The 24,780-nt window shown below is 55.4% G+C and overlaps 1 protein-coding gene across 1 annotated transcript in view; it reads left to right on the forward strand.

Annotated features, from left to right (window-relative positions):
• The window catches only part of NPR1 (natriuretic peptide receptor 1), a 99,134-nt gene that overhangs the window by 64,220 nt on the left and 10,134 nt on the right, over positions 1-24,780 (forward strand). The window contains exons 8-10 of the mRNA XM_040332794.1: positions 8,297-8,417; positions 15,273-15,347; positions 15,560-15,637. Of these exons, the coding sequence (XP_040188728.1) occupies positions 8,297-8,417; positions 15,273-15,347; positions 15,560-15,637 (274 nt within the window). The remainder of the gene's footprint in view (positions 1-8,296; positions 8,418-15,272; positions 15,348-15,559; positions 15,638-24,780) is intronic.

Below are 24,780 nucleotides of genomic sequence, written 5' to 3' on the forward strand. Positions count from 1 at the left end.
GGGGTCCCCCCTCCACCCGCCTTCCCTCCTCGCCATCGCCGTCTCCTCCGTCTTCATATACAGGTACTCGTTCCCCCCCCCCCCCCCCGTACTCTTCTCCTGGGGTCCCCCCTCCACCCGCCTTCCCTCCTCGCCATCGCCGTCTCCTCCGTCTTCATATACAGGTACTCGTTTCTCCTCCCCCCCCGTACTCTTCTCCTGGGGTCCCCCCTCCACCCGCCCTTCCCTCCTCGCCATCGCCGTCTCTCCGTCTTCATATACAGGTACTCGTCTTCTCCTGGGGTCCCCCCTCCACCCGCCTTCCCTCCTCGCCATCGCCGTCTCCTCCGTCTTCATATACAGGTACTCGTTTCTCCTCCCCCCCCCCGTACTCTTCTCCTGGGGTCCCCCCTCCACCCGCCTTCCCTCCTCGCCATCGCCGTCTCCTCCGTCTTCATATACAGGTACTCTTTTCTCCTCCCCATACTCTTCTCCTGGGGTCCCCCCTCCACCCGCCTTCCCTCCTCGCCATCGCCGTCTCCTCCGTCTTCATATACAGGTACTCGTTTCTCCTCCCCCCCCCGTACTCTTCTCCTGGGGTCCCCCCTCCACCCGCCTTCCCTCCTCGCCATCGCCGTCTCCTCCGTCTTCATATACAGGTACTCTTTTCTCCTCCCGCCCCCCATACTCTTCTCCTGCGGTCCCCCCTCCACCCGCCTTCACTCCTCGCCATCGCCGTCTCCTCCGTCTTCATATACAGGTACTCTTTTCTCCCCCCCGTACTCTTCTCCTGGGGTCCCCCCTCCACCCTCCTTCCCTCCTCGCCATCGCCGTCTCCTCCGGCTTCATATACAGGTACTCTTTTCCCCTCCAGCCCCCCCCCCCGTACTCTTCTCCTGGGGTCCCCCCTCCACCCGCCTTCCCTCCTCGCCATCGCCGTCTCCTCCGTCTTCATATACAGGTACTCTTTTCTCCCCCCCCCCGTACTCTTCTCCTGGGGTCCCCCCTTCACCCGCCTTCCCTCCCCGCCATCGCCGTCTCCTCCGTCTTCATATACAGGTACTCTTTTCTCCCCCCCGTACTCTTCTCCTGGGGTCCCCCCTTCACCCGCCTTCCCTCCCCGCCATCGCCGTCTCCTCCGTCTTCATATACAGGTACTCTTTTCTCCCCCCCGTACTCTTCTCCTGGGGTCCCCCCTTCACCCGCCTTCCCTCCCCGCCATCGCCGTCTCCTCCGTCTTCATATACAGGTACTCTTTTCTCCTCCCCCCCCCCCCGTACTCTTCTCCTGGGGTCCCCCCTCCACCCGCCTTCCCTCCTCGCCATCGCCGTCTCCTCCGTCTTCATATACAGGTACTCGTTTCTCCTCCCCCCCCGTACTCTTCTCCTGGGGTCCCCCCTCCACCCGCCTTCCCTCCTCGCCATCGCCGTCTCCTCCGTCTTCATATACAGGTACTCTTTTCTCCCCCCCCCGTACTCTTCTCCTGGGGTCCCCCCTTCACCCGCCTTCCCTCCCCGCCATCGCCGTCTCCTCCGTCTTCATATACAGGTACTCTTTTCTCCCCCCCGTACTCTTCTCCTGGGGTCCCCCCTTCACCCGCCTTCCCTCCCCGCCATCGCCGTCTCCTCCGTCTTCATATACAGGTACTCTTTTCTCCCCCCCGTACTCTTCTCCTGGGGTCCCCCCTTCACCCGCCTTCCCTCCCCGCCATCGCCGTCTCCTCCGTCTTCATATACAGGTACTCTTTTCTCCTCCCCCCCCCCCCGTACTCTTCTCCTGGGGTCCCCCCTCCACCCACCTTCCCTCCTCGCCATCGCCGTCTCCTCCGTCTTCATATACAGGTACTCGTTTCTCCTCCCCCCCCCGTACTCTTCTCCTGGGGTCCCCCCTCCACCCGCCTTCCCTCCTCGCCATCGCCGTCTCCTCCGTCTTCATATACAGGTACTCTTTTCTCCTCCCCATACTCTTCTCCTGGGGTCCCCCCTCCACCCGCCTTCCCTCCTCGCCATCGCCGTCTCCTCCGTCTTCATATACAGGTAGTCGTTTCTCCTCCCCCCCCCCGTACTCTTCTCCTGGGGTCCCCCCTCCACCCGCCTTCCCTCCTCGCCATCGCCGTCTCCTCCGTCTTCATATACAGGTACTCGTTTCTCCTCCCCCCCCCGTACTCTTCTCCTGGGGTCCCCCCTCCACCCGCCTTCCCTCCTCGCCATCGCCGTCTCCTCCGTCTTCATATACAGGTACTCGTTTCTCCTCCCCCCCCGTACTCTTCTCCTGGGGTCCCCCCTCCACCCGCCTTCCCTCCTCGCCATCGCCGTCTCCTCCGTCTTCATATACAGGTACTCTTTTCTCCTCCCCATACTCTTCTCCTGGGGTCCCCCCTCCACCCGCCTTCCCTCCTCGCCATCGCCGTCTCCTCCGTCTTCATATACAGGTACTCGTTTCTCCTCCCCCCCCCCGTACTCTTCTCCTGGGGTCCCCCCTCCACCCGCCTTCCCTCCTCGCCATCGCCGTCTCCTCCGTCTTCATATACAGGTACTCTTTTCTCCTCCCGCCCCCCATACTCTTCTCCTGCGGTCCCCCCTCCACCCGCCTTCCCTCCTCGCCATCGCCGTCTCCTCCGTCTTCATATACAGGTACTCTTTTCTCCCCCCCGTACTCTTCTCCTGGGGTCCCCCCTCCACCCTCCTTCCCTCCTCGCCATCGCCGTCTCCTCCGTCTTCATATACAGGTACTCTTTTCCCCTCCGGCCCCCCCCCCCCGTACTCTTCTGCTGGGGTCCCCCCTCCACCCGCCTTCCCTCCTCGCCATCGCCGTCTCCTCCGTCTTCATATACAGGTACTCTTTTCTCCCCCCCCCCGTACTCTTCTCCTGGGGTCCCCCCTTCACCCGCCTTCCCTCCCCGCCATCGCCGTCTCCTCCGTCTTCATATACAGGTACTCTTTTCTCCCCCCCGTACTCTTCTCCTGGGGTCCCCCCTTCACCCGCCTTCCCTCCTCGCCATCGCCGTCTCCTCCGTCTTCATATACAGGTACTCTTTTCTCCCCCCCCTCCTCTTCTCCTGGGGTCCCCCCTTCACCCGCCTTCCCTCCCCGCCATCGCCGTCTCCTCCGTCTTCATATACAGGTACTCTTTTCTCCTCCCCCCCCCCCCCCGTACTCTTCTCCTGGGGTCCCCCCTCCACCCACCTTCCCTCCTCGCCATCGCCGTCTCCTCCGTCTTCATATACAGGTACTCTTTTCTCCTCCCCCGTACTCTTCTCCTGGGGTCCCCCCTCCACCCGCCTTCCCTCCTCGCCATCGCCGTCTCCTCCGTCTTCATATACAGGTACTCTTTTCTCCTCCAGCCCCCCCCCCGTACTCTTCTCCTGGGGTCCCCCCTCCACCCGCCTTCCCTCCTCGCCTCGGCCTTGTAGCTGCTAATTGAAGCAGACGATTCTCCGGACGGTGCGGCGCGCGGGGGGCGGGGGGACGGGGCGCAGTCATTGGGCAGACCTGATTCTTGTTACCATGAGAGCCGCAGCGGCGTGACTTCGGCGAGGAGATTAAAGGAGACTTCCGAGTGCGACTCTCCGGCAGACTTCAGACCTTAATTGGCGCCAGTGGGGGCTCTGGAGCAATCATCTAACTTTGGGCTGGCACTGCCTGCGGGGTCCACAAAGGGTAATACCGCCCCCCCCCCTCCACACACACCCCCCCCCTGGGGGCAGCCCTGTGTACATGAATGGGGTGATAATTGATCACTGAGGGCCGCTCTCACCCTCGTGTTACAAGACGAACCTCTTTTCCTTAAAGTGTAGGATGCGTTTGTAGCTATTAGGTTGCCCATTATTAGGCCAATGATCAGTGACGGGCCGGTCCCTGGGGTGAAGGTGGCACATCCACACACTGGGATCAGTGATGGGCCGGTCCCTGGGGTGAAGGTGGCGCATACACACACTGGGGTCAGTGATGGGCCAGTCCCTGGGGTGAAGGTGGCGCATACACACACTGGGGTCAGTGATGGGCCAGTCCCTGGGGTGAAGGTGGCGCACACACACTGGGGTCAGTGACGGGCCGGTCCCTGTGTAAAGATAGAGCGCACACACACTGGGGTCAGTGACGGGCCGGTCCCTGGGGTGAAGGTGGCGCATACACACACTGGGGTCAGTGATGGGCCAGTCCCTGGGGTGAAGGTGGCGCATACACACACTGGGGTCAGTGATGGGCCAGTCCCTGGGGTGAAGGTGGCGCACACACACTGGGGTCAGTGACGGGCCGGTCCCTGTGTAAAGATAGAGCGCACACACACTGGGGTCAGTGACGGGCCGGTCCCTGGGGTGAAGGTGGCGCATACACACACTGGGGTCAGTGATGGGCCAGTCCCTGGGGTGAAGGTGGCGCATACACACACTGGGGTCAGTGATGGGCCAGTCCCTGGGGTGAAGGTGGCGCACACACACTGGGGTCAGTGACGGGCCGGTCCCTGTGTAAAGATAGAGCGCACACACACTGGGGTCAGTGACGGGCCGGTCCCTGGGGTGAAGGTGGCGCATACACACACTGGGGTCAGTGATGGGCCAGTCCCTGGGGTGAAGGTGGCGCATACACACACTGGGGTCAGTGATGGGCCAGTCCCTGGGGTGAAGGTGGCGCACACACACTGGGGTCAGTGACGGGCCGGTCCCTGTGTAAAGATAGAGCGCACACACACTGGGGTCAGTGACGGGCCGGTCCCTGGGGTGAAGGTGGCGCACACACACACTGGGGTCAGTGACAGGCCAGTCCCTGGGGGTGAATATAGCGCACACACACTGGAGTCAGTGACGGGCCAGTCCCTGGGGTGAAGGTGGCGCACACACACTGGGGTCAGTGACGGGCTGGTCTCTGGGGTGAAGGTGGCGCACACACGCACTGGGGTCAGTGACGGGCTGGTCCCTTGGGTGAAGTTGGCGCACACACGCACTGGGGTCAGTGACGGGCCGGTCTCTGGGGTGAAGGTGGCGCACACACACTGGGATCAGTGATGGGCCGGTCCCTGGGGTGAAGATATCGCACACACACACTGGGGTCAGCGATGGGCCGGTCCCTGGGGTGAAGGTGGTGCACACACACACTGGGGTCAGTGACGGGCCGGTCCCTGGGGTGAAGGTAGCGCACACACACTGGGGTCAGTGACGGGCCGGTCCCTGGGGTGAAGGTAGCGCACACACACTGGGGTCAGTGACGGGCCAGTCCCTGGGGTGAAGGTAGCGCACACACACTGGGGTCAGTGACGGGCCGGTCCCTGGGGTGAAGGTGGTGCACACACACACTGGGGTCAGTGACGGGCCGGTCCCTGGGGTGAAGGTAGCGCACACACACACTGGGGTCAGTGACGGGCCGGTCCCTGGGGTGAAGGTGGCGCACACACACACTGGGGTCAGTGACGGGCCGGTCCCTGGGGTGAAGGTGGCGCACACACACACTGGGGTCAGTGACGGGCCGGTCCCTGGGGTGAAGGTGGCGCACACACACACTGGGGTCAGTGACGGGCCGGTCCCTGGGGTGAAGGTGGTGCACACACACACTGGGGTCAGTGACGGGCCGGTCCTTGGGGTGAAGGTAGCGCACACACACTGGGGTCAGTGACGGGCCAGTCCTTGGGGTGAAGATATCGCACACACACACTGGGGTCAGTGACGGGCTAGTCCCTGGGGTGAAGGTGGCACACACACACACTGGGGTCAGTGACGGGCCGGTCCCTGGGGTGAAGATATCGCACACACACACTGGGGTCAGTGACGGGCTAGTCCCTGGGGTGAAGGTGGCACATACACACACTGGGGTCAGTGACGGGCCGGTCCCTGGGGTGAAGGTGGCACATACACACACTGGGGTCAGTGACGGGCTAGTCCCTGGGGTGAAGGTGGCACATACACACACTGGGGTCAGTGACGGGCCAGTCCCTGGGGTGAAGGTAGCGCACACACACTGGGGTCAGTGACGGGCCAGTCCTTGGGGTGAAGGTGGCACATACACACACTGGGGTCAGTGACGGGCCGGTCCCTGGGGTGAAGGTGGCACATACACACACTGGGGTCTGTGATGGGCCAGTCCCTGGGGTGAAGGTGGCGCACACACGCACTGGGGTCAGTGACGGGCCAGTCCCTGGGGTGAAGGTGGCGCATACACACTGGGGTCAGTGACGGGCCAGTCCCTGGGGTGAAGGTGGCACATACACACACTGGGGTCTGTGACGGGCCAGTCCCTGGGGTGAAGGTGGCACATACACACACTGGGGTCTGTGATGGGCCAGTCCCTGGGGTGAAGGTGGCGCACACACGCACTGGGGTCAGTGACGGGCCAGTCCCTGGGGTGAGAGTGGCGCATACACACTGGGGTCAGTGACGGGCCAGTCCCTGGGGTGAAGGTGGCACATACACACACTGGGGTCTGTGACGGGCCAGTCCCTGGGGTGAAGGTGGCACATACACACACTGGGGTCTGTGATGGGCCAGTCCCTGGGGTGAAGGTGGCGCACACACGCACTGGGGTCAGTGACGGGCCAGTCCCTGGGGTGAGAGTGGCGCATACACACTGGGGTCAGTGACGGGCCAGTCCCTGGGGTGAAGGTGGCACATACACACACTGGGGTCTGTGACGGGCCAGTCCCTGGGGTGAAGGTAGCGCGCGCACACACTGGGGTCAGTGACGGGCCGGTCCCTGGGGTGAAGATATCGCACACACACACTGGGGTCAGTGACGGGCTAGTCCCTGGGGTGAAGGTGGCACATACACACACTGGGGTCAGTGACGGGCCGGTCCTTGGGGTGAAGGTGGCACATACACACACTGGGGTCAGTGACGGGCTAGTCCCTGGGGTGAAGGTGGCACATACACACACTGGGGTCAGCGATGGGCCGGTCCCTGGGGTGAAGGTGGCGCACACACACACTGGGGTCAGTGACGGGCTAGTCCCTGGGGTGAAGGTGGCGCACACACGCACTGGGGTCAGTGACGGGCCGGTCCTTGGGGTGAAGGTGGCACATACACACACTGGGGTCAGTGACGGGCTAGTCCCTGGGGTGAAGGTGGCACATACACACACTGGGGTCAGCGATGGGCCGGTCCCTGGGGTGAAGGTGGCGCACACACACACTGGGGTCAGTGACGGGTTAGTCCCTGGGGTGAAGGTGGCGCACACACGCACTGGGGTCAGTGACGGGCCAGTCCCTGGGGTGAGAGTGGCGCATACACACTGGGGTCAGTGACGGGCCAGTCCCTGGGGTGAAGGTGGCACATACACACACTGGGGTCTGTGACGGGCCAGTCCCTGGGGTGAAGGTAGCGCGCGCACACTTGGGTCAGTGACGGGCCGGTCCTTGGGGTGAAGGTGGCACACACACACTGGGGTTAGTGACGGGCCGGTCCCTGGGGTGAAGGTGGCGACACACACACTGGGGTCAGTGACTGGCCGGTCCCTGGGGTGAAGGTGGCACATACACACACTGGGGTCAGTGACGGGCCGGTCCTTGGGGTGAAGGTGGCACATACACACACTGGGGTCAGTGACGGGCCGGTCCCTGGGGTGAAGGTGGCACATACACACACTGGGGTCTGTGATGGGCCAGTCCCTGGGGTGAAGGTGGCGCACACACACACTGGGGTCAGTGACGGGCTAGTCCCTGGGGTGAAGGTGGCGCACACACACACACTGGGGTCAGTGACGGGCTGGTCTCTGGGGTGAAGATAGCGCACACACGCACTGGGGTCAGTGACGGGCCAGTCCCTGGGGTGAAGGTGGCGCACACACACTCGGGTCAGTGACGGGCCGGTCCCTGGGGTGAAGGTAGCGCACACACACTGGGGTCAGTGACGGGCCGGTCCCTGGGGTGAAGGTGGCGCACACACACACTGGGGTCAGTGACGGGCCAGTCCCTGGGGTGAGAGTGGCGCATACACACTGGGGTCAGTGACGGGCCAGTCCCTGGGGTGAAGGTGGCACATACACACACTGGGGTCTGTGACGGGCCAGTCCTTGGGGTGAAGGTGGCGCACACACACTGGGGTTAGTGACGGGCCGGTCCCTGGGGTGAAGGTGGCGACACACACACTGGGGTCAGTGACTGGCCGGTCCTTGGGGTGAAGGTGGCACACACACACTGGGGTTAGTGACGGGCCGGTCCCTGGGGTGAAGGTGGCACATACACACACTGGGGTCAGTGACGGGCCGGTCCCTGGGGTGAAGGTGGCGCACACACACACACTGGGGTCGGTGGACCCGGGTCAATATTTTATCTCAGCATTGGTAATATTTTAAGGCTTGGCATTGACCGGCGCCCCCTGTCTCTCCCTCCCAGGAAGCTGCGGCTGGAGAAGGAGCTGGCGGCCGAGCTGTGGAAAGTGCGCTGGGAGGACATCCAGACTAGCAACATGGAGAAGAACCTGCGCCGAGCCGGCAGCAAACTCACCTTGTCTTTGGTAACCGCTTCAGACGCAAACCCCTCCCCCTCCCCATACCGCCAATACTAAGGGCAATTGACCCCCGTTGCTCAACGTAGAAACCTGTGTGTGTTAGCCAATCAGGAGCCTTCTTTGGGCTCAGAATAGCTCAAGTTAGGAAGCCCCCTCAGTGTGCTATGAGATGACTTTTATATACCACACCTATATTCAGCAGGCTTTTTATAGTTCTTCTAGCCTCTCTTCCCATGCCATGTGTAGACAAGTCTAGGGTGGGATCAGAAAGTGGGCGGGGCTGAAACCAGGGAACCTACGGGCTGTATATTCAGAATACATTTCGTCCTGGGTATAGGTTGGGGATACTTTTGATGTCTGATCACCTTTGGTTTGAGTTTTACCAGACAGGAATGGTCAGCCGGGACACAAGGAACCGTTCAGGTTCTTCAGAAACGTATGGAAACGGAATGGCCTTAGGAGTACATTTTCATTTTAAAGTCACCCTGGAAGATCCAGCCTGTAGAGATTGTCTACTACTCATCCACTCTACTAGAATCATTTGTAGATCACATGTGGACTTCAGGGTTAGACATTTATCTTCAGAGTTAGACCTTCATCTTCAGAGTTAGACCTTTACCTTCAGGGTTAGACCTTTACATTCAGAGTTAGACCTTTACCTTCACAGTTAGACCTTTACCTTCAGAGTTAGACCTTTACCTTCAGAGTTAGACCTTTATCTTCAGAGTTAGACCTTTATCTTCAGAGTTAGACCTTTACCTTCAGGGTTAGACCTTTACATTCAGAGTTAGATCTTTACCTTCAGAGTTAGACCTTTACCTTCAGAGTTAGACCTTTACCTTCAGAGTTAGACCTTTACCTTCAGGTTTAGACCTTCATCTTCAGAGTTAGACCTTTACCTTCAGGTTTAGACCTTCATCTTCAGAGTTAGACCTTTACCTTCAGGGTTAGACCTTTACCTTCAGAGTTAGACCTTTACCTTCAGAGTTAGACCTTTACCTTCAGGTTTAGACCTTCATCTTCAGAGTTAGACCTTTACCTTCAGGGTTAGAGCTTCATCTTCAGAGTTAGACCTTCATCTTCAGAGTTAGACCTTTATCTTCAGAGTTAGACCTTTACCTTCAGAGTTAGACCTTTACCTTCAGAGTTAGACCTTTACCTTCAGGTTTAGACCTTCATCTTCAGAGTTAGACCTTTACCTTCAGGGTTAGACCTTCATCTTCAGAGTTAGACCTTCATCTTCAGAGTTAGACCTTCATCTTCAGAGTTAGACCTTTATCTTCAGAGTTAGACCCTTACCTTCAGAGTTAGACCTTTACCTTCAGGTTTAGACCTTTACCTTCAGGTTTAGACCTTTACCTTCAGGGTTAGACCTTTATCTTCAGATTTAGACCTTTACCTTCATGGTTAGACCTTTACCTTCATGGTTAGACCTTTACCTTCATGGTTAGACCTTTATCTTCAGAGTTAGACATTTACCTTCGGAGTTAGACCTTTACCTTCAGAGTTAGACCTTTATCTTCAGAGTTAGACATTTACCTTCGGAGTTAGACATTTACCTTCGGAGTTAGACCTTTACCTTCAGAGTTAGACCTTTACCTTCAGGGCTAGACATTTACCTTCATGGTTAGACCTTTACCTTCAGAGTTAGACCTTTACCTTCAGGATTCGACCTTTACCTTCAGGGCTTGACCTTTACCTTCAGGGCTTGGCCTTTACCTTCGGAGTTAGACCTTTACCTTCAGGGCTAGACCTTTACCTTCGGAGTTAGACCTTTACCTTCAGGGCTAGACCTTTACCTTCAGAGTTAGACCTTTACCTTCGGAGTTAGACCTTTACCTTCGGAGTTAGACTTTTACCTTTAGAGTTAGACCTTTACCTTCAGAGTTAGACCTTTACCTTCGAAGTTAGACCTTTACCATCAGGGTTGGACCTTCAGGGTTAGACCTTCACCTGTACTCTGTCTCAATGAACAGAAGATCTTCGTATTTCCATGTCTGCATATCATCTGTTTTAAAATAAAAGGCTTCAACAAATTCATGTTTCACTTCTAATGCCACGTACACACTGTCGGACTTTTGACCGGCAAACCTCCGTCGGAATTCCCAACGGAAAAAAAGAGAAGCTGCTCTCTATCTAAGAATTTCCGACAGAAAAAGTCCGATGGGGCGTACACATGGTCAGAATATCCGATGAAAAGCTCCCATCTGACTTTTTCTGTTGGAAATTACGAGCGTGTGTACATAAGGGTCATTCTCAAACGTATTCAGACTAAACCCCGTTTTCCACTTGTGTCCTCTTCATCATTCATTTAATTGATGATCCTCACTTGACATCGTATTATTCATCCCAAGTTCATTTCTCTGTAATTTCTGTCTTTCCGTCATCTCTGGTTCTGTCTTGGTTTCTCGGCCTCTTACCTTCAACCACTTCCTTCCACTTCCTACCGGCTACTGGACTTCTCCATTCTTCCTTTCTTGTCCTGTGTCCTCTCTTCTTCTGTCCAGTGCTGGGATATCTTCTCACCTCGCCTGGCTTTCCAAGCTCACGAAAAGCAACAGCATTGTATATCCATCCCAAGCCTTCTTTCTTCATTTTGTCTTCTCCAGTCCTGTCTTGGTTTCTTGGCCTTTTCTCTGGTTGTGTCTTGGTTTCTTGGCCTCTTCTCTGGTTGTGTCTTGGTTTCTTGGCCTTTTCTCTGGTTGTGTCTTGGTTTCTTGGCCTTTTCTCTGGTTGTGTCTTGGTTTCTTGGCCTCTTCTCTGGTTGTGTCTTGGTTTCTTGGCCTCTTCTCTGGTTGTGTCTTGGTTTCTTGGCCTCTTTTCTGGTTGTGTCTTTGTTTATTGGCCTCTTCTCTGGTTGTGTCTTGGTTTCTTAGCCTCTTCTCTGGTTGTGTCTTGGTTTCTTGGCCTCTTCTCTGGTTGTGTCTTGGTTTCTTGGCCTCTTCTCTGGTTGTGTCTTGGTTTCTTGGCCTCTTTTCTGGTTGTGTCTTGGTTTCTTGGCCTATTTTCTGGTTGTGTCTTGGTTTCTTGGCCTCTTCTCTGGTTGTGTCTTGGTTTCTTGGCCTTTTCTCTGGTTGTGTCTTGGTTTCTTGGCCTCTTCTCTGGTTGTGTCTTGGTTTCTTGGCCTCTTCTCCGGTTCTGTCTTGGTTTCTTGGCGTCCTACCGTCATCCATTCCCCATACCTTCTCCTGGCCACTTCATAGAGTTCTCCATCCATCCTCTACTGTCCTGTTTCTGTCCATTGCTTTTCTATCTTCTTGCCTGCTTGTCATGTAGAGCTCACAAAAAAGAAGACAAATTGTATATCCACCCCAAGTTCCTCTCAAGCCCTCTTTAGCCATTCTGTTTTTCCTGTCTTCTCTGATCCTGTCTTGGTTTCTTGGCCTCTTCTCTGGTTGTGTCTTGGTTTCTTGGCCTCTTTTCTGGTTGTGTCTTGGTTTCTTGGCCTCTTTTCTGGTTGTGTCTTGGTTTCTTGGCCTCTTCTCTGGTTCTGTCTTGGTTTCTTGGCCTCTTTTCTGGTTGTGTCTTGGTTTCTTGGCCTCTTTTCTGGTTGTGTCTTGGTTTATTGGCCTCTTCTCTGGTTGTGTCTTGGTTTCTTAGCCTCTTCTCTGGTTGTGTCTTGGTTTCTTGGCCTCTTCTCTGGTTGTGTCTTGGTTTCTTGGCCTCTTTTCTGGTTGTGTCTTGGTTTCTTGGCCTATTTTCTGGTTGTGTCTTGGTTTCTTGGCCTCTTCTCTGGTTGTGTCTTGGTTTCTTGGCCTTTTCTCTGGTTGTGTCTTGGTTTCTTGGCCTCTTCTCTGGTTGTGTCTTGGTTTCTTGGCCTCTTCTCCGGTTCTGTCTTGGTTTCTTGGCGTCCTACCGTCATCCATTCCCCATACCTTCTCCTGGCCACTTCATAGAGTTCTCCATCCATCCTCTACTGTCCTGTTTCTGTCCATTGCTTGTCTATCTTCTTGCCTGCTTGGCATGTAGAGCTCACAAAAAAGCAGACAAATTGTATATCCACCCCAAGTTCCTCTCAAGCCCTCTTTAGCCATTCTGTTTTTCCTGTCTTCTCTGATCCTGTCTTGGTTTCTTGGCCTCTTCTCTGGTTCTGTCTTGGTTTCTTGGCCTCTTTTCTGGTTGTGTCTTGGTTTCTTGGCCTCTTTTCTGGTTGTGTCTTGGTTTCTTGGCCTCTTCTCTGGTTCTGTCTTGGTTTCTTGGCCTCTTTTCTGGTTGTGTCTTGGTTTCTTGGCCTCTTTTCTGGTTGTGTCTTGGTTTCTTGGCCTCTTTTCTGGTTGTGTCTTGGTTTCTTGGCCTCTTTTCTGGTTGTGTCTTGGTTTCTTGGCCTCTTCTCTGGTCCTGTCTTGGTTTCTTGGCCTCTTTTCTGGTTGTGTCTTGGTTTCTTGGCCTCTTTTCTGGTTGTGTCTTGGTTTATTGGCCTCTTCTCTGGTTGTGTCTTGGTTTCTTAGTCTCTTATCTGGCCGTGTCTTGGTTTCCTAATCTCTTTTCTGGCTGTGTCTTGGTTTCTTGGCTTTTTCTCTGGTTGTGTCTTGGTTTCTTGGCCTTTTCTCTGGTTGTGTCTTGGTTTCTTGGCCTCTTCTCTGGTTGTGTCTTGGTTTCTTGGCCTCTTTTCTGGTTGTGTCTTGGTTTCTTGGCCTATTTTCTGGTTGTGTCTTGGTTTCTTGGCCTCTTCTCTGGTTGTGTCTTGGTTTCTTGGCCTTTTCTCTGGTTGTGTCTTGGTTTCTTGGCCTCTTCTCTGGTTGTGTCTTGGTTTCTTGGCCTCTTCTCCGGTTCTGTCTTGGTTTCTTGGCGTCCTACCGTCATCCATTCCCCATACCTTCTCCTGGCCACTTCATAGAGTTCTCCATCCATCCTCTACTGTCCTGTTTCTGTCCATTGCTTGTCTATCTTCTTGCCTGCTTGGCATGTAGAGCTCACAAAAAAGCAGACAAATTGTATATCCACCCCAAGTTCCTCTCAAGCCCTCTTTAGCCATTCTGTTTTTCCTGTCTTCTCTGATCCTGTCTTGGTTTCTTGGCCTCTTCTCTGGTTCTGTCTTGGTTTCTTGGCCTCTTTTCTGGTTGTGTCTTGGTTTCTTGGCCTCTTTTCTGGTTGTGTCTTGGTTTCTTGGCCTCTTCTCTGGTTGTGTCTTGGTTTCTTGGCCTCTTTTCTGGTTGTGTCTTGGTTTCTTGGCCTCTTTTCTGGTTGTGTCTTGGTTTCTTGGCCTCTTTTCTGGTTGTGTCTTGGTTTCTTGGCCTCTTTTCTGGTTGTGTCTTGGTTTCTTGGCCTCTTTTCTGGTTGTGTCTTGGTTTCTTGGCCTCTTCTCTGGTCCTGTCTTGGTTTCTTGGCCTCTTTTCTGGTTGTGTCTTGGTTTCTTGGCCTCTTTTCTGGTTGTGTCTTGGTTTATTGGCCTCTTCTCTGGTTGTGTCTTGGTTTCTTGGCCTTTTCTCTGGTTGTGTCTTGGTTTCTTGGCCTCTTCTCTGGTTGTGTCTTGGTTTCTTGGCCTCTTCTCTGGTTGTGTCTTGGTTTCTTGTCCTCTTCTCTGGTTGTGTCTTGGTTTCTTAGTCTCTTATCTGGCCGTGTCTTGGTATCCTAATCTCTTTTCTCGCTGTGTCTTGGTTTCTTGGCCTTTTCCCTGGTTGTGTCTTGGTTTCTTGGCCTTTTCTCTGGTTGTGTCTTGGTTTCTTGGCCTCTTCTTTGGTTCTGTCTTGGTTTCTTAATCTCTTTTCTGGCTGTGTCTTGGTTTCTTGGCCTTTTCTCTGGTTGTGTCTTGGTTTCTTGGCCTTTTCTCTGGTTGTGTCTTGGTTTCTTGGCCTCTTCTCTGGTTGTGTCTTGGTTTCTTGGCCTTTTCTCTGGTTGTGTCTTGGTTTCTTGGCCTTTTCTCTGGTTGTGTCTTGGTTTCTTGGCCTTTTCTCTGGTTGTGTCTTGGTTTCTTAATCTCTTTTCTGGTTGTGTCTTGGTTTCTTGGCCTCTTCTCTGGTTGTGTCTTGGTTTCTTGGCCTTTTCTCTGGTTGTGTCTTGGTTTCTTGGAATTTTCTCTGGTTGTGTCTTGGTTTCTTGGCCTTTTCTCTGGTTGTGTCTTGGTTTCTTGGCCTTTTCTCTGATTCTGTCTTGGTTTCTTGGCCTTTTCTCTGGTTGTGTCTTGGTTTCTTGGCCTTTTCTCTGGTTGTGTCTTGGTTTCTTGGCCTTTTCTATGGTTGTGTCTTGGTTTCTTGGCCTCTTCTCTGGTTGTGTCTTGGTTTCTTGGCCTTTTCTCTGGTTGTGTCTTGGTTTCTTGGCCTCTTCTCTGGTTGTGTCTTGGTTTCTTGGCCTTTTCTCTGGTTGTGTCTTGGTTTCTTGGCCTTTTCTCTGGTTGTGTCTTGGTTTCTTGGCCTCTTCTCTGGTTGTGTCTTGGTTTCTTGGCCTCTTCTCTGGTTGTGTCTTGGTTTCTTGGCCTCTTCTCTGGTTGTGTCTTGGTTTCTTGGCCTTTTCTCTGGTTATGTCTTGGTTTCTTGGCCTTTTCTCTGGTTGTGTCTTGGTTTCTTGGCCTCTTCTCTGGTTGTGTCTTGGTTTCTTGGCCTTTTCTCTGGTTCTGTCTTGGTTTCTTGGCCTTTTCTCTGGTTCTGTCTTGATTTCTCAACCTTTTGCCCTCAGCCATTCCTCATACCTCCCCTTGGCCACTTCATGGCTGAATCCGAGGTATAGTGTAATTGTCTTGCTTTATGAATTGTGATTACGACTCAAACTCTCAACCTTGGTAGATCAATGACCCCCCCCCTCATCACTGACCCCCAATTCACTTCATCCATAAAGCTCACCCAACATTTCACCCACTATATTGTGTCGTGTTCCTGATCATCCCACCTCGGGTTCATCTTCTGATCTTTGTCATTTTGTCTCCAGAGAGGCTCCAACTACGGCTCCCTGCTCACCATGGATGGCCAGTTCCAGATTTACGCCAAGACGGCGTACTACAAGGTATGTTTTTGGAATATCATGACGGATGGGTGGTGGAGATGATGGGAACACACGAGTAGTACACCAGCGCTGTAATAAATGTCATTCCTCGGAGAGTGACTTCCAGGATCCGGCACAGCTGGTCCCGTCATTTATCGGTGACCTTTCATTGCCGACGTAATTGATGCTTGGTATTTCCTGTCACAATCGTTCCTTCTCATCTCGTTCTCCAGGGGAATGTGGTCGCTGTGAAGTACCTGAACCACAAGCGCATCGAGCTGACGCGGAAGGTCCTCTTCGAGCTGAAATATGTGAGTCCCCAGCCTCTGATTGGTTAATGGTTTAAAGGGACCCGCCGCAAATCCGGGAATCAGAAGATCCTCAACTCATGTGCCGGGTTCTCCGACTTCTCCTCCCTCTAGAACCGGAGTCTCCAAACTCTTCTGTATGAGGGCCACAAAGTATAGAGATATTCCTGGACCAAAAAAAGGAGCTTTATAAATGAATGAGTCCCACCTCACATCAGGGTCCCCACCAGAGTCCCCCCTTACATCAGGGTCCCTACAAGAGTCCCCCTTACATCAGGGTTCCTACCAGAATCTCCCTTAAATCAGGGTCCCTACCAGAGTCTCCACTTACATCAGGGTCCCTACAAGAGTCCCCCTTACATCAGGGTCCCTACCAGAGTCCCCCTTACATCAGGGTCCCCACCAGAATCTCCCTTACATCAGGGTCCCTACAAGAGTCCCCCTTACATCAGGGTCCCCACCAGAGTCCCCCTTACATCAGGGTCCCCACCAGAATCTCCCTTAAATCAGGGTCCCTACCAGAGTCTCCACTTACATCAGGGTCCCCATTGGAGTCTCCCTTACATCAGGACCCCCATCAGACTCCTTCTTACATCAGGGTCCCTACCAGAGTCCCCCCTTACATCAGGGTCCCTACAAGAGTCCCCCTTACATCAGGGTCCCCACCAGAATCTCCCTTAAATCAGGGTCCCTACCATAGTCTCCCTTACATCAGGGCCCCCACCAATGTCCACCTTACATCAGGACCCCCATCAGACTCCTTCTTACATCAGGGTCCCCACCAGAGTCCCCCTTACATCAGGACCATCATCAGACTCCTTCTTACATCAGGGCCCCCATCAGACTCCTTCTTACATCAGGGTCCCTACCAGAGTCTCTACTTACATCAGGGTCCCCATTGGAGTCTCCCTTACATCAGGGCCCCCACCAATGTCCACCTTACATCAGGACCCCTCTTATATCAGGGTCCCCATTAGAGTCCTTCATACTTTAGGTTCCCCACCAGAATCTCCCTCCTACATCAGGGCCCCCATCAGACTCCCTCTTACATCAGGGCCCCCATCAGACTCCTTATTACATCAGGGCCCCCATCAGACTCCTTCTTACATCAGGGTCCCCATCAGGGGTTCCCCCCGTACATCAGGGTCCCCATTGGAGTCTCCCTTACATCAGGACCCCCATCAGACTCCCTCTTATATCAGGGTCCCCATTAGAGTCCTTCATACTTTAGGTTCCCCACCAGAATCTCCCTCCTACATCAGGGCCCCCATCAGACTCCCTCTTACATCAGGGCCCCCATCAGACTCCTTATTACATCAGGGCCCCCATCAGACTCCTTCTTACATCAGGGTCCCCATCAGGGGTTCCCCCCGTACATCAGGGTCCCCATTGGAGTCTCCCTTACATCAGGACCCCCATCAGACTCCCTCTTATATCAGGGTCCCCATTAGAGTCCTTCATACTTTAGGTTCCCCACCAGAATCTCCCTCCTACATCAGGGTCCCCATCAAGGGTTCCCCCTTACATCAGGTTCCCCACCAATGTCCACCTTACATCAGGGTCCCCATCGGTGTCACTCTTACATCAGGGCCCCCATCAGAGCCCCCCATTAGAGAAATGAAGACCATAGGCAGCCTGTGCTGACCTGAACCCTCACTCTGCACTATGAATAATTATGTCCGCCCCCGAGCTGCCGGTCAGATACAATCTTGTAACGGGTCATCATTTGGGGAGGGCTATTTAATGATAGAAGGCGGAGCTTATCCGAACAATGATCCTGTAGGTGTATATAAGGGCCCACCCCCGGGATTAATTTACATAATGTCACCGATTGGAGCTCAGAAAGGGGCGTGTAATGATAGAAGGCGGAGCTTATCCGAACAATGATCCTGTTGCTGTATATTGGGATCCACCCCCGGGGTTCATTTACATAAAGTCTCTGATTGGAGCTCAGGGAAGGGTGTGTCATGATAGAAGGCGGAGCTTATCCGAACAATGATCCTGTAGCTGTATATTAGGGCCCACCCCCAGGATTCATTTACATAATGTCACCGATTGGAGCTCAGGGAGGGGCGTGTCATGATAGAAGGCGGGGCTTATCTGAACAATGATCCTGTAGCTGTATATTGGGGCGTGTCCGGGGGATTCATTTACATAATGTCGCCGATTGGAGCTCAGGGAAAGGTGTGTCATGATAGAAGGCGGGGCTTATCCGAACAATGATCCTGTAGCTGTATATTGGGGTGTGTCCGGGATTCATTTACATAAAGTCTCTGATTGGAGCTCAGGGAAAGGTGTGTCATGATAGAAGGCGGGGCTTATCCGAACAATGATCCTGTAGCTGTATATTGGGGCTCGTCCGGGATTCATTTACATAAAGTCTCTGATTGGAGCTCAGGGAAAGGTGTGTCATGATAGAAGGCGGGGCTTATCCGAACAATGATCCTGTTGCTGTATATTGGGGCGTGTCCGGGATTCATTTAGTCTCTGATTGGAGCTCAGGGAAAGGTGTGTCATGATAGAAGGCGGAGCTTATCCGAACAATGATCCTGTAGCTGTATATTGGGGCGTGTCCGGGATTCATTTACATAAAGTCTCTGATTGGAGCTCAGGGAAAGGTGTGTCATGATAGAAGGCGGGGCTTATCCGACCAATGATCCTGTAGCTGTATATTGGGGCGTGTCCGGGATTCATTTACATAAAGTCTCTGATTGGAGCTCAGGGAAAGGTGTGTCATGATAGAAGGCGGGGCTTATCCGAACAATGATCCTGTAGCTGTATATTGGGGCGTGTCCGGGATTCATTTACATAAAGTCTCTGATTGGAGCTCAGGGAAAGGTGTGTCATGATAGAAGGCGGGGCTTATCCGAACAATGATCCTGTAGCTGTATATTGGGGTGTGTCCGGGATTCATTTACATAAAGTCTCTGATTGGAGCTCAGGGAAAGGTGTGTCATGATAGAAGGCGGGGCTTATCCGACCAATGATCCTGTAGCTGTATATTGGGGCGTGTCCGGGATTTATTCATGGAGACAGGTTCACTTTAATCCTAACTTTATTTATTCCCGGATGAAAGGAACCAGTGAAGAATGGAACCTGTGTTATGGGGGGAGGGGCTGCGCATACTGTGATAAGTCCCGCCCTCTGTTACACAATTACCCCCCCCCTCGGCGGTCGCGATGGTGAAATTTGTGAATTTTTGTGGAATTGTTTTCCCTCCAGCTGTTGGGCTCCGCCCCCGCCTTGGCATCTGGGGCCCGTCCCGCGTCTCTGACACTTCCTTGGCTCGCGGGTCGCAGGGATCGCTGCTGACACAACACAAATCGCTCCTTAAACACAAACAGCTTTTGTTTGTTGTCGTTTCTTTTTTTTATGTAACCCGGCGCCGCCGCTGAACTCTCATCCGCTCTTCATTGGATATCTCTGTGATGTCATCACCGGGTCTCTGCACTTCCCTGTGCAATGCAGGCAGATCGTGGCTGGTGGGAGGGGCCAGCAGGGGGGCGGTACATGGCTTCCTGACAACCTCAGTACTACACACCTCTCCAGAACCCCTCAGTCCACTGGGGATAGGGGGGCTACACACAGGAATGGGGATAGGGGGGCTACACACAGGAATGGGGATAGGGGGGCTACACATGGGAATGGGGGGCTACATACATGAATGGGGATAGGGGGGCTACACACATGAATGGGGATAGGGGGGCTACACATAGGACCGGGGATAGGGGGGCTACACATGGGAATGGGGGGCTACACACAGGAATGGGCATAGGGGGGGCTACACACGGGAATGGGGATAGGGGGGCTACACACAGGAATGGGGATAGGGGGGCTACACACAGGAATGGGAATGGGGGGCTACACACAGGAATGGGGATAGGGGGGCTACACACAGGAATGGGGATAGGGGGGCTACACACAGGAATGGGGATAGGGGGGCTACACACAGGAATGGGAATGGGGGGCTACACACAGGACTGGGGATAGGGGGGCTACACATAGGAATGGGGATAGGGGGGCTACACACAGGAATGGGAATGGGGGGCTACACACAGGAATGGGAATGGGGGGCTACACACAGGACTGGGGATAGGGGGGCTACACATAGGAATGGGGATAGGGGGGCTACACACAGGAATGGGGATAGGGGGCTACACACAGGAATGGGGATAGGGGGGCTACACACAGGAATGGGGATAGGGGGGCTACACATGGGAATGGGGATAGGGGGGCTACACACAGGAATGGGAATGGGGGGCTACACACAGGAATGGGAATGGGGGGCTACACACAGGAATGGGAATGGGGGGGCTACACACAGGAATGGGAATGGGGGGCTACACACAGGAATGGGGATAGGGGGCTACACACAGGAATGGGAATGGGGGCTACACACAGGAATGTGAATGGGGGGGCTACACACAGGAATGGGAATGGGGGGCTACACACAGGAATGGGGATAGGGGGGCTACACACAGGAATGGGGATAGGGGGGCTACACACAGGAATGGGGATAGGGGGGCTACACATGGGGATGGGGGGCTACACACAGGAATGGGGATAGGGGGGCTACACACATGGGAATGGGGGGCTACACACAGGAATGGGCATAGGGGGGCTACACACGGGAATGGGGATAGGGGGGCTACACACAGGAATGGGCATAGGGGGGCTACACACGGGAATGGGCATAGGGGGGCTACACACGGGAATGGGGATAGGGGGGCTACACACAGGAATGGGCATAGGGGGGCTACACACGGGAATGGGGATAGGGGGGCTACACACAGGAATGGGGATAGGGGGGCTACACACAGGAATGGGGATAGGGGGGCTACACACAGGAATGGGCATAGGGGGGCTACACACGGGAATGGGGATAGGGGGGCTACACACAGGAATGGGCATAGGGGGGCTACACACGGGAATGGGGATAGGGGGGCTACACACAGGAATGGGGATAGGGGGGCTACACACAGGAATGGGGATAGGGGGGCTACACATGGGAATGGGGGGGCTACACACAGGAATGGGGATAGGGGGCTACACACAGGAATGGGGATAGGGGGGCTACACACAGGAATGGGGATAGGGGGGCTACACATGGGAATGGGGATAGGGGGGCTACACACAGGAATGGGGATAGGGGGGCTACACATGGGAATGGGGATGGGGGGCTACACACAGGAATGGGGATGGGGGGCTACACACAGGAATGGGGATAGGGGGGCTACACATGGGAATGGGGGGCTACATACATGAATGGGGATAGGGGGGCTACACACATGAATGGGGATAGGGGGGCTACACATAGGACCGGGGATAGGGGGGCTACACATGGGAATGGGGATAGGGGGGCTACACACAGGAATGGGCATAGGGGGGGCTACACACGGGAATGGGGATAGGGGGGCTACACACAGGAATGGGGATAGGGGGGCTACACACAGGAATGGGAATGGGGGGCTACACACAGGAATGGGGATAGGGGGGCTACACACAGGAATGGGGATAGGGGGGCTACACACAGGAATGGGGATAGGGGGGCTACACACAGGAATGGGAATGGGGGGCTACACACAGGACTGGGGATAGGGGGGCTACACATAGGAATGGGGATAGGGGGGCTACACACAGGAATGGGAATGGGGGGCTACACACAGGAATGGGAATGGGGGGCTACACACAGGACTGGGGATAGGGGGGCTACACATAGGAATGGGGATAGGGGGGCTACACACAGGAATGGGGATAGGGGGCTACACACAGGAATGGGGATAGGGGGGCTACACACAGGAATGGGGATAGGGGGGCTACACATGGGAATGGGGATAGGGGGGCTACACACAGGAATGGGAATGGGGGGCTACACACAGGAATGGGAATGGGGGGCTACACACAGGAATGGGAATGGGGGGGCTACACACAGGAATGGGAATGGGGGGCTACACACAGGAATGGGGATAGGGGGCTACACACAGGAATGGGAATGGGGGCTACACACAGGAATGTGAATGGGGGGGCTACACACAGGAATGGGAATGGGGGGCTACACACAGGAATGGGGATAGGGGGGCTACACACAGGAATGGGGATAGGGGGGCTACACACAGGAATGGGGATAGGGGGGCTACACATGGGGATGGGGGGCTACACACAGGAATGGGGATAGGGGGGCTACACACATGGGAATGGGGGGCTACACACAGGAATGGGCATAGGGGGGCTACACACGGGAATGGGGATAGGGGGGCTACACACAGGAATGGGCATAGGGGGGCTACACACGGGAATGGGCATAGGGGGGCTACACACGGGAATGGGGATAGGGGGGCTACACACAGGAATGGGCATAGGGGGGCTACACACGGGAATGGGGATAGGGGGGCTACACACAGGAATGGGGATAGGGGGGCTACACACAGGAATGGGGATAGGGGGGCTACACACAGGAATGGGCATAGGGGGGCTACACACGGGAATGGGGATAGGGGGGCTACACACAGGAATGGGCATAGGGGGGCTACACACGGGAATGGGGATAGGGGGGCTACACACAGGAATGGGGATAGGGGGGCTACACACAGGAATGGGGATAGGGGGGCTACACATGGGAATGGGGGGGCTACACACAGGAATGGGGATAGGGGGCTACACACAGGAATGGGGATAGGGGGGCTACACACAGGAATGGGGATAGGGGGGCTACACATGGGAATGGGGATAGGGGGGCTACACACAGGAATGGGGATAGGGGGGCTACACATGGGAATGGGGATGGGGGGCTACACACAGGAATGGGGATGGGGGGCTACACACAGGAATGGGGATAGGGGGGCTACACACAGGAATGGGGATAGGGGGGCTACACATGGGAATGGGGATAGGGGGGCTACACACAGGAATGGGGATAGGGGGGCTACACATGGGAATGGGGATGGGGGGCTACACACGGGAATGGGGATAGGGGGGCTACACACAGGAATGGGGATAGGGGGGCTACACACAGGAATGGGGATAGGGGGGCTACACATGGGAATGGGAATGGGGGGGCTACACACAGGAATGGGGATAGGGGGGCTACACACAGGAATGGGGATAGGGGGGCTACACACAGGAATGGGGATAGGGGGGCTACACACAGGAATGATAATGGGGGGCTACACATGGGAATGGGAATGGGGGGGCTACACACAGGAATGGGGATAGGGGGGCTACACACAGGAATGGGGATAGGGGGGCTACACACAGGAATGGGGGGCTACACACAGGAATGGGAATGGGGGGCTACACACAGGAATGGGGATAGGGGGGCTACACACAGGAATGGGGATAGGGGGGCTACACATGGGAATGGGAATGGGGGGGCTACACACAGGAATGTGAATGGGGGGCTACACACAGGAATGGGGATAGGGGGGCTACACATGGGAATGGGGATAGGGGGGCTACACACAGGAATGGGAATGGGGGGCTACACACAGGAATGGGGATAGGGGGGCTACACACAGGAATGGGAATGGGGGGGCTACACACAGGAATGGGGATAGGGGGCTACACACAGGAATGGGAATGGGGGCTACACACAGGAATGGGAATGGGGGGCTACACACAGGAATGGGAATGGGGGGGCTACACACAGGAATGGGAATGGGGGCTACACACAGGAATGGGAATGGGGGGCTACACACAGGAATGGGAATGGGGGGCTACACACAGGGTGAGGAGTAGAGGAGTAGGGGGCTACACACAGGTTGAGGAGTAGGGGGGCTACACACAGGGTGGGGAGTAGAAGGGCTAAATACAGGGCTGGAGGTAGTTTTTGTGAATCTAGGTACAGCCCCCCCTGTAAGCCCCTCCCACTAGCCCTGATCTGCCTGCATTGCATAGAGAAGCTCAGAGACCCAGTGATGACATCACAGTGTATAAAATTAGATATGTAATGGAAAGATTTTATTTAGTAATGTGATTAGTATGTAGATGAGGGGGAGGGGGAATGTAAGCAGATGAACCCGTTCCTGGAGGTGGCGGTCTCCGATGAGTTACACCCCTCCCCCTCTCTTCTGCGCCCTCGTCTGTAACATTCTCCGCCTCCTTCGCTCTCGGGAATGTTATTTGCTGGGCCCGGGGGAATTAATCAGAAGATTGGCTGACATTTCCCCGGAAGTCACTGAGGGTGACAGTCCTGAGGAAGTCACTGAACGGTTGACAGTCCTGATGAAGTCACTGAGGGTGACAGTCCTGATGAAGTCACCGTGTTGATGTTCTGATGGGTTCCCTTTAATTTCAAGGAGGTGTAAGTGGGCGGGGCTGTGACACATGGAGGTGTAAGTGGGTGGGGCTGTGACACGTGGAGGTGTAAGTGGGCGGGGCTGTGACACAAGGAGGTGTAAGTGGGCGGGGCTGTGACACCGGGAGGTGTAAGTGGGCGGGGCTGTGACACAAGGAGGTGTAAGGGGGCGGGGCTGTGACACAAGGAGGTGTAAGTGGGTGGGGCTGTGACACAGGGAGGTGTAAGTGGGCGGGGCTGTGACACAGGGAGGTGTAAGTGGGCAGGGCTGTGACACAAGTAGGGGTAAGTGGGCGGGGCTTTGACACAGGGAGGTGTAAGTGGGCGGGGCTGTGACACAGGGAGGTGTAAGTGGGCGGGGCTGTGACACAGGGAGGTATAAGTGGGCGGGGCTGTGACACAGGGAGGTGTAAGTGGGCGGGGCTGTGACACAAGGAGGTGTAAGTGGGCGGGGCTGTGACACAGGGAGGTGTAAGTGGGCGGGGCTGTGACACAGGGAGGTGTAAGTGGGCGGGGCTTTGACATAGGGAGGTGTAAGTGGGCGGGGCTGTGACACAGGGAGGTGTAAGTTGGCGGGGCTGTGACACAGGGAGGTGTAAGTGGGCGGGGCTGTGACACAGGGAGGTGTAAGTGGGCGGGGCTGTGACACAGGGAGGTGTAAGTGGGCGGGGCTGTGACACAAGGAGGTGTAAGTGGGCGGGGCTGTGACACGGGGAGGTGTACGTGGGCGGGGCTGTGACACAAGGAGGTGTAAGTGGGCGGGGCTGTGACACAGGGAGGTGTAAGTGGGCGGGGCTGTGACACAGGGAGGTGTGAGTGGGCGGGGCTGTGACACAAGGAGGTGTGAGTGGGC

Source organism: Rana temporaria, chromosome 13, assembly GCF_905171775.1.
Source record: "Rana temporaria chromosome 13, aRanTem1.1, whole genome shotgun sequence".
In the NCBI taxonomy this organism is placed as follows: Eukaryota; Metazoa; Chordata; class Amphibia; order Anura; family Ranidae; genus Rana; species Rana temporaria.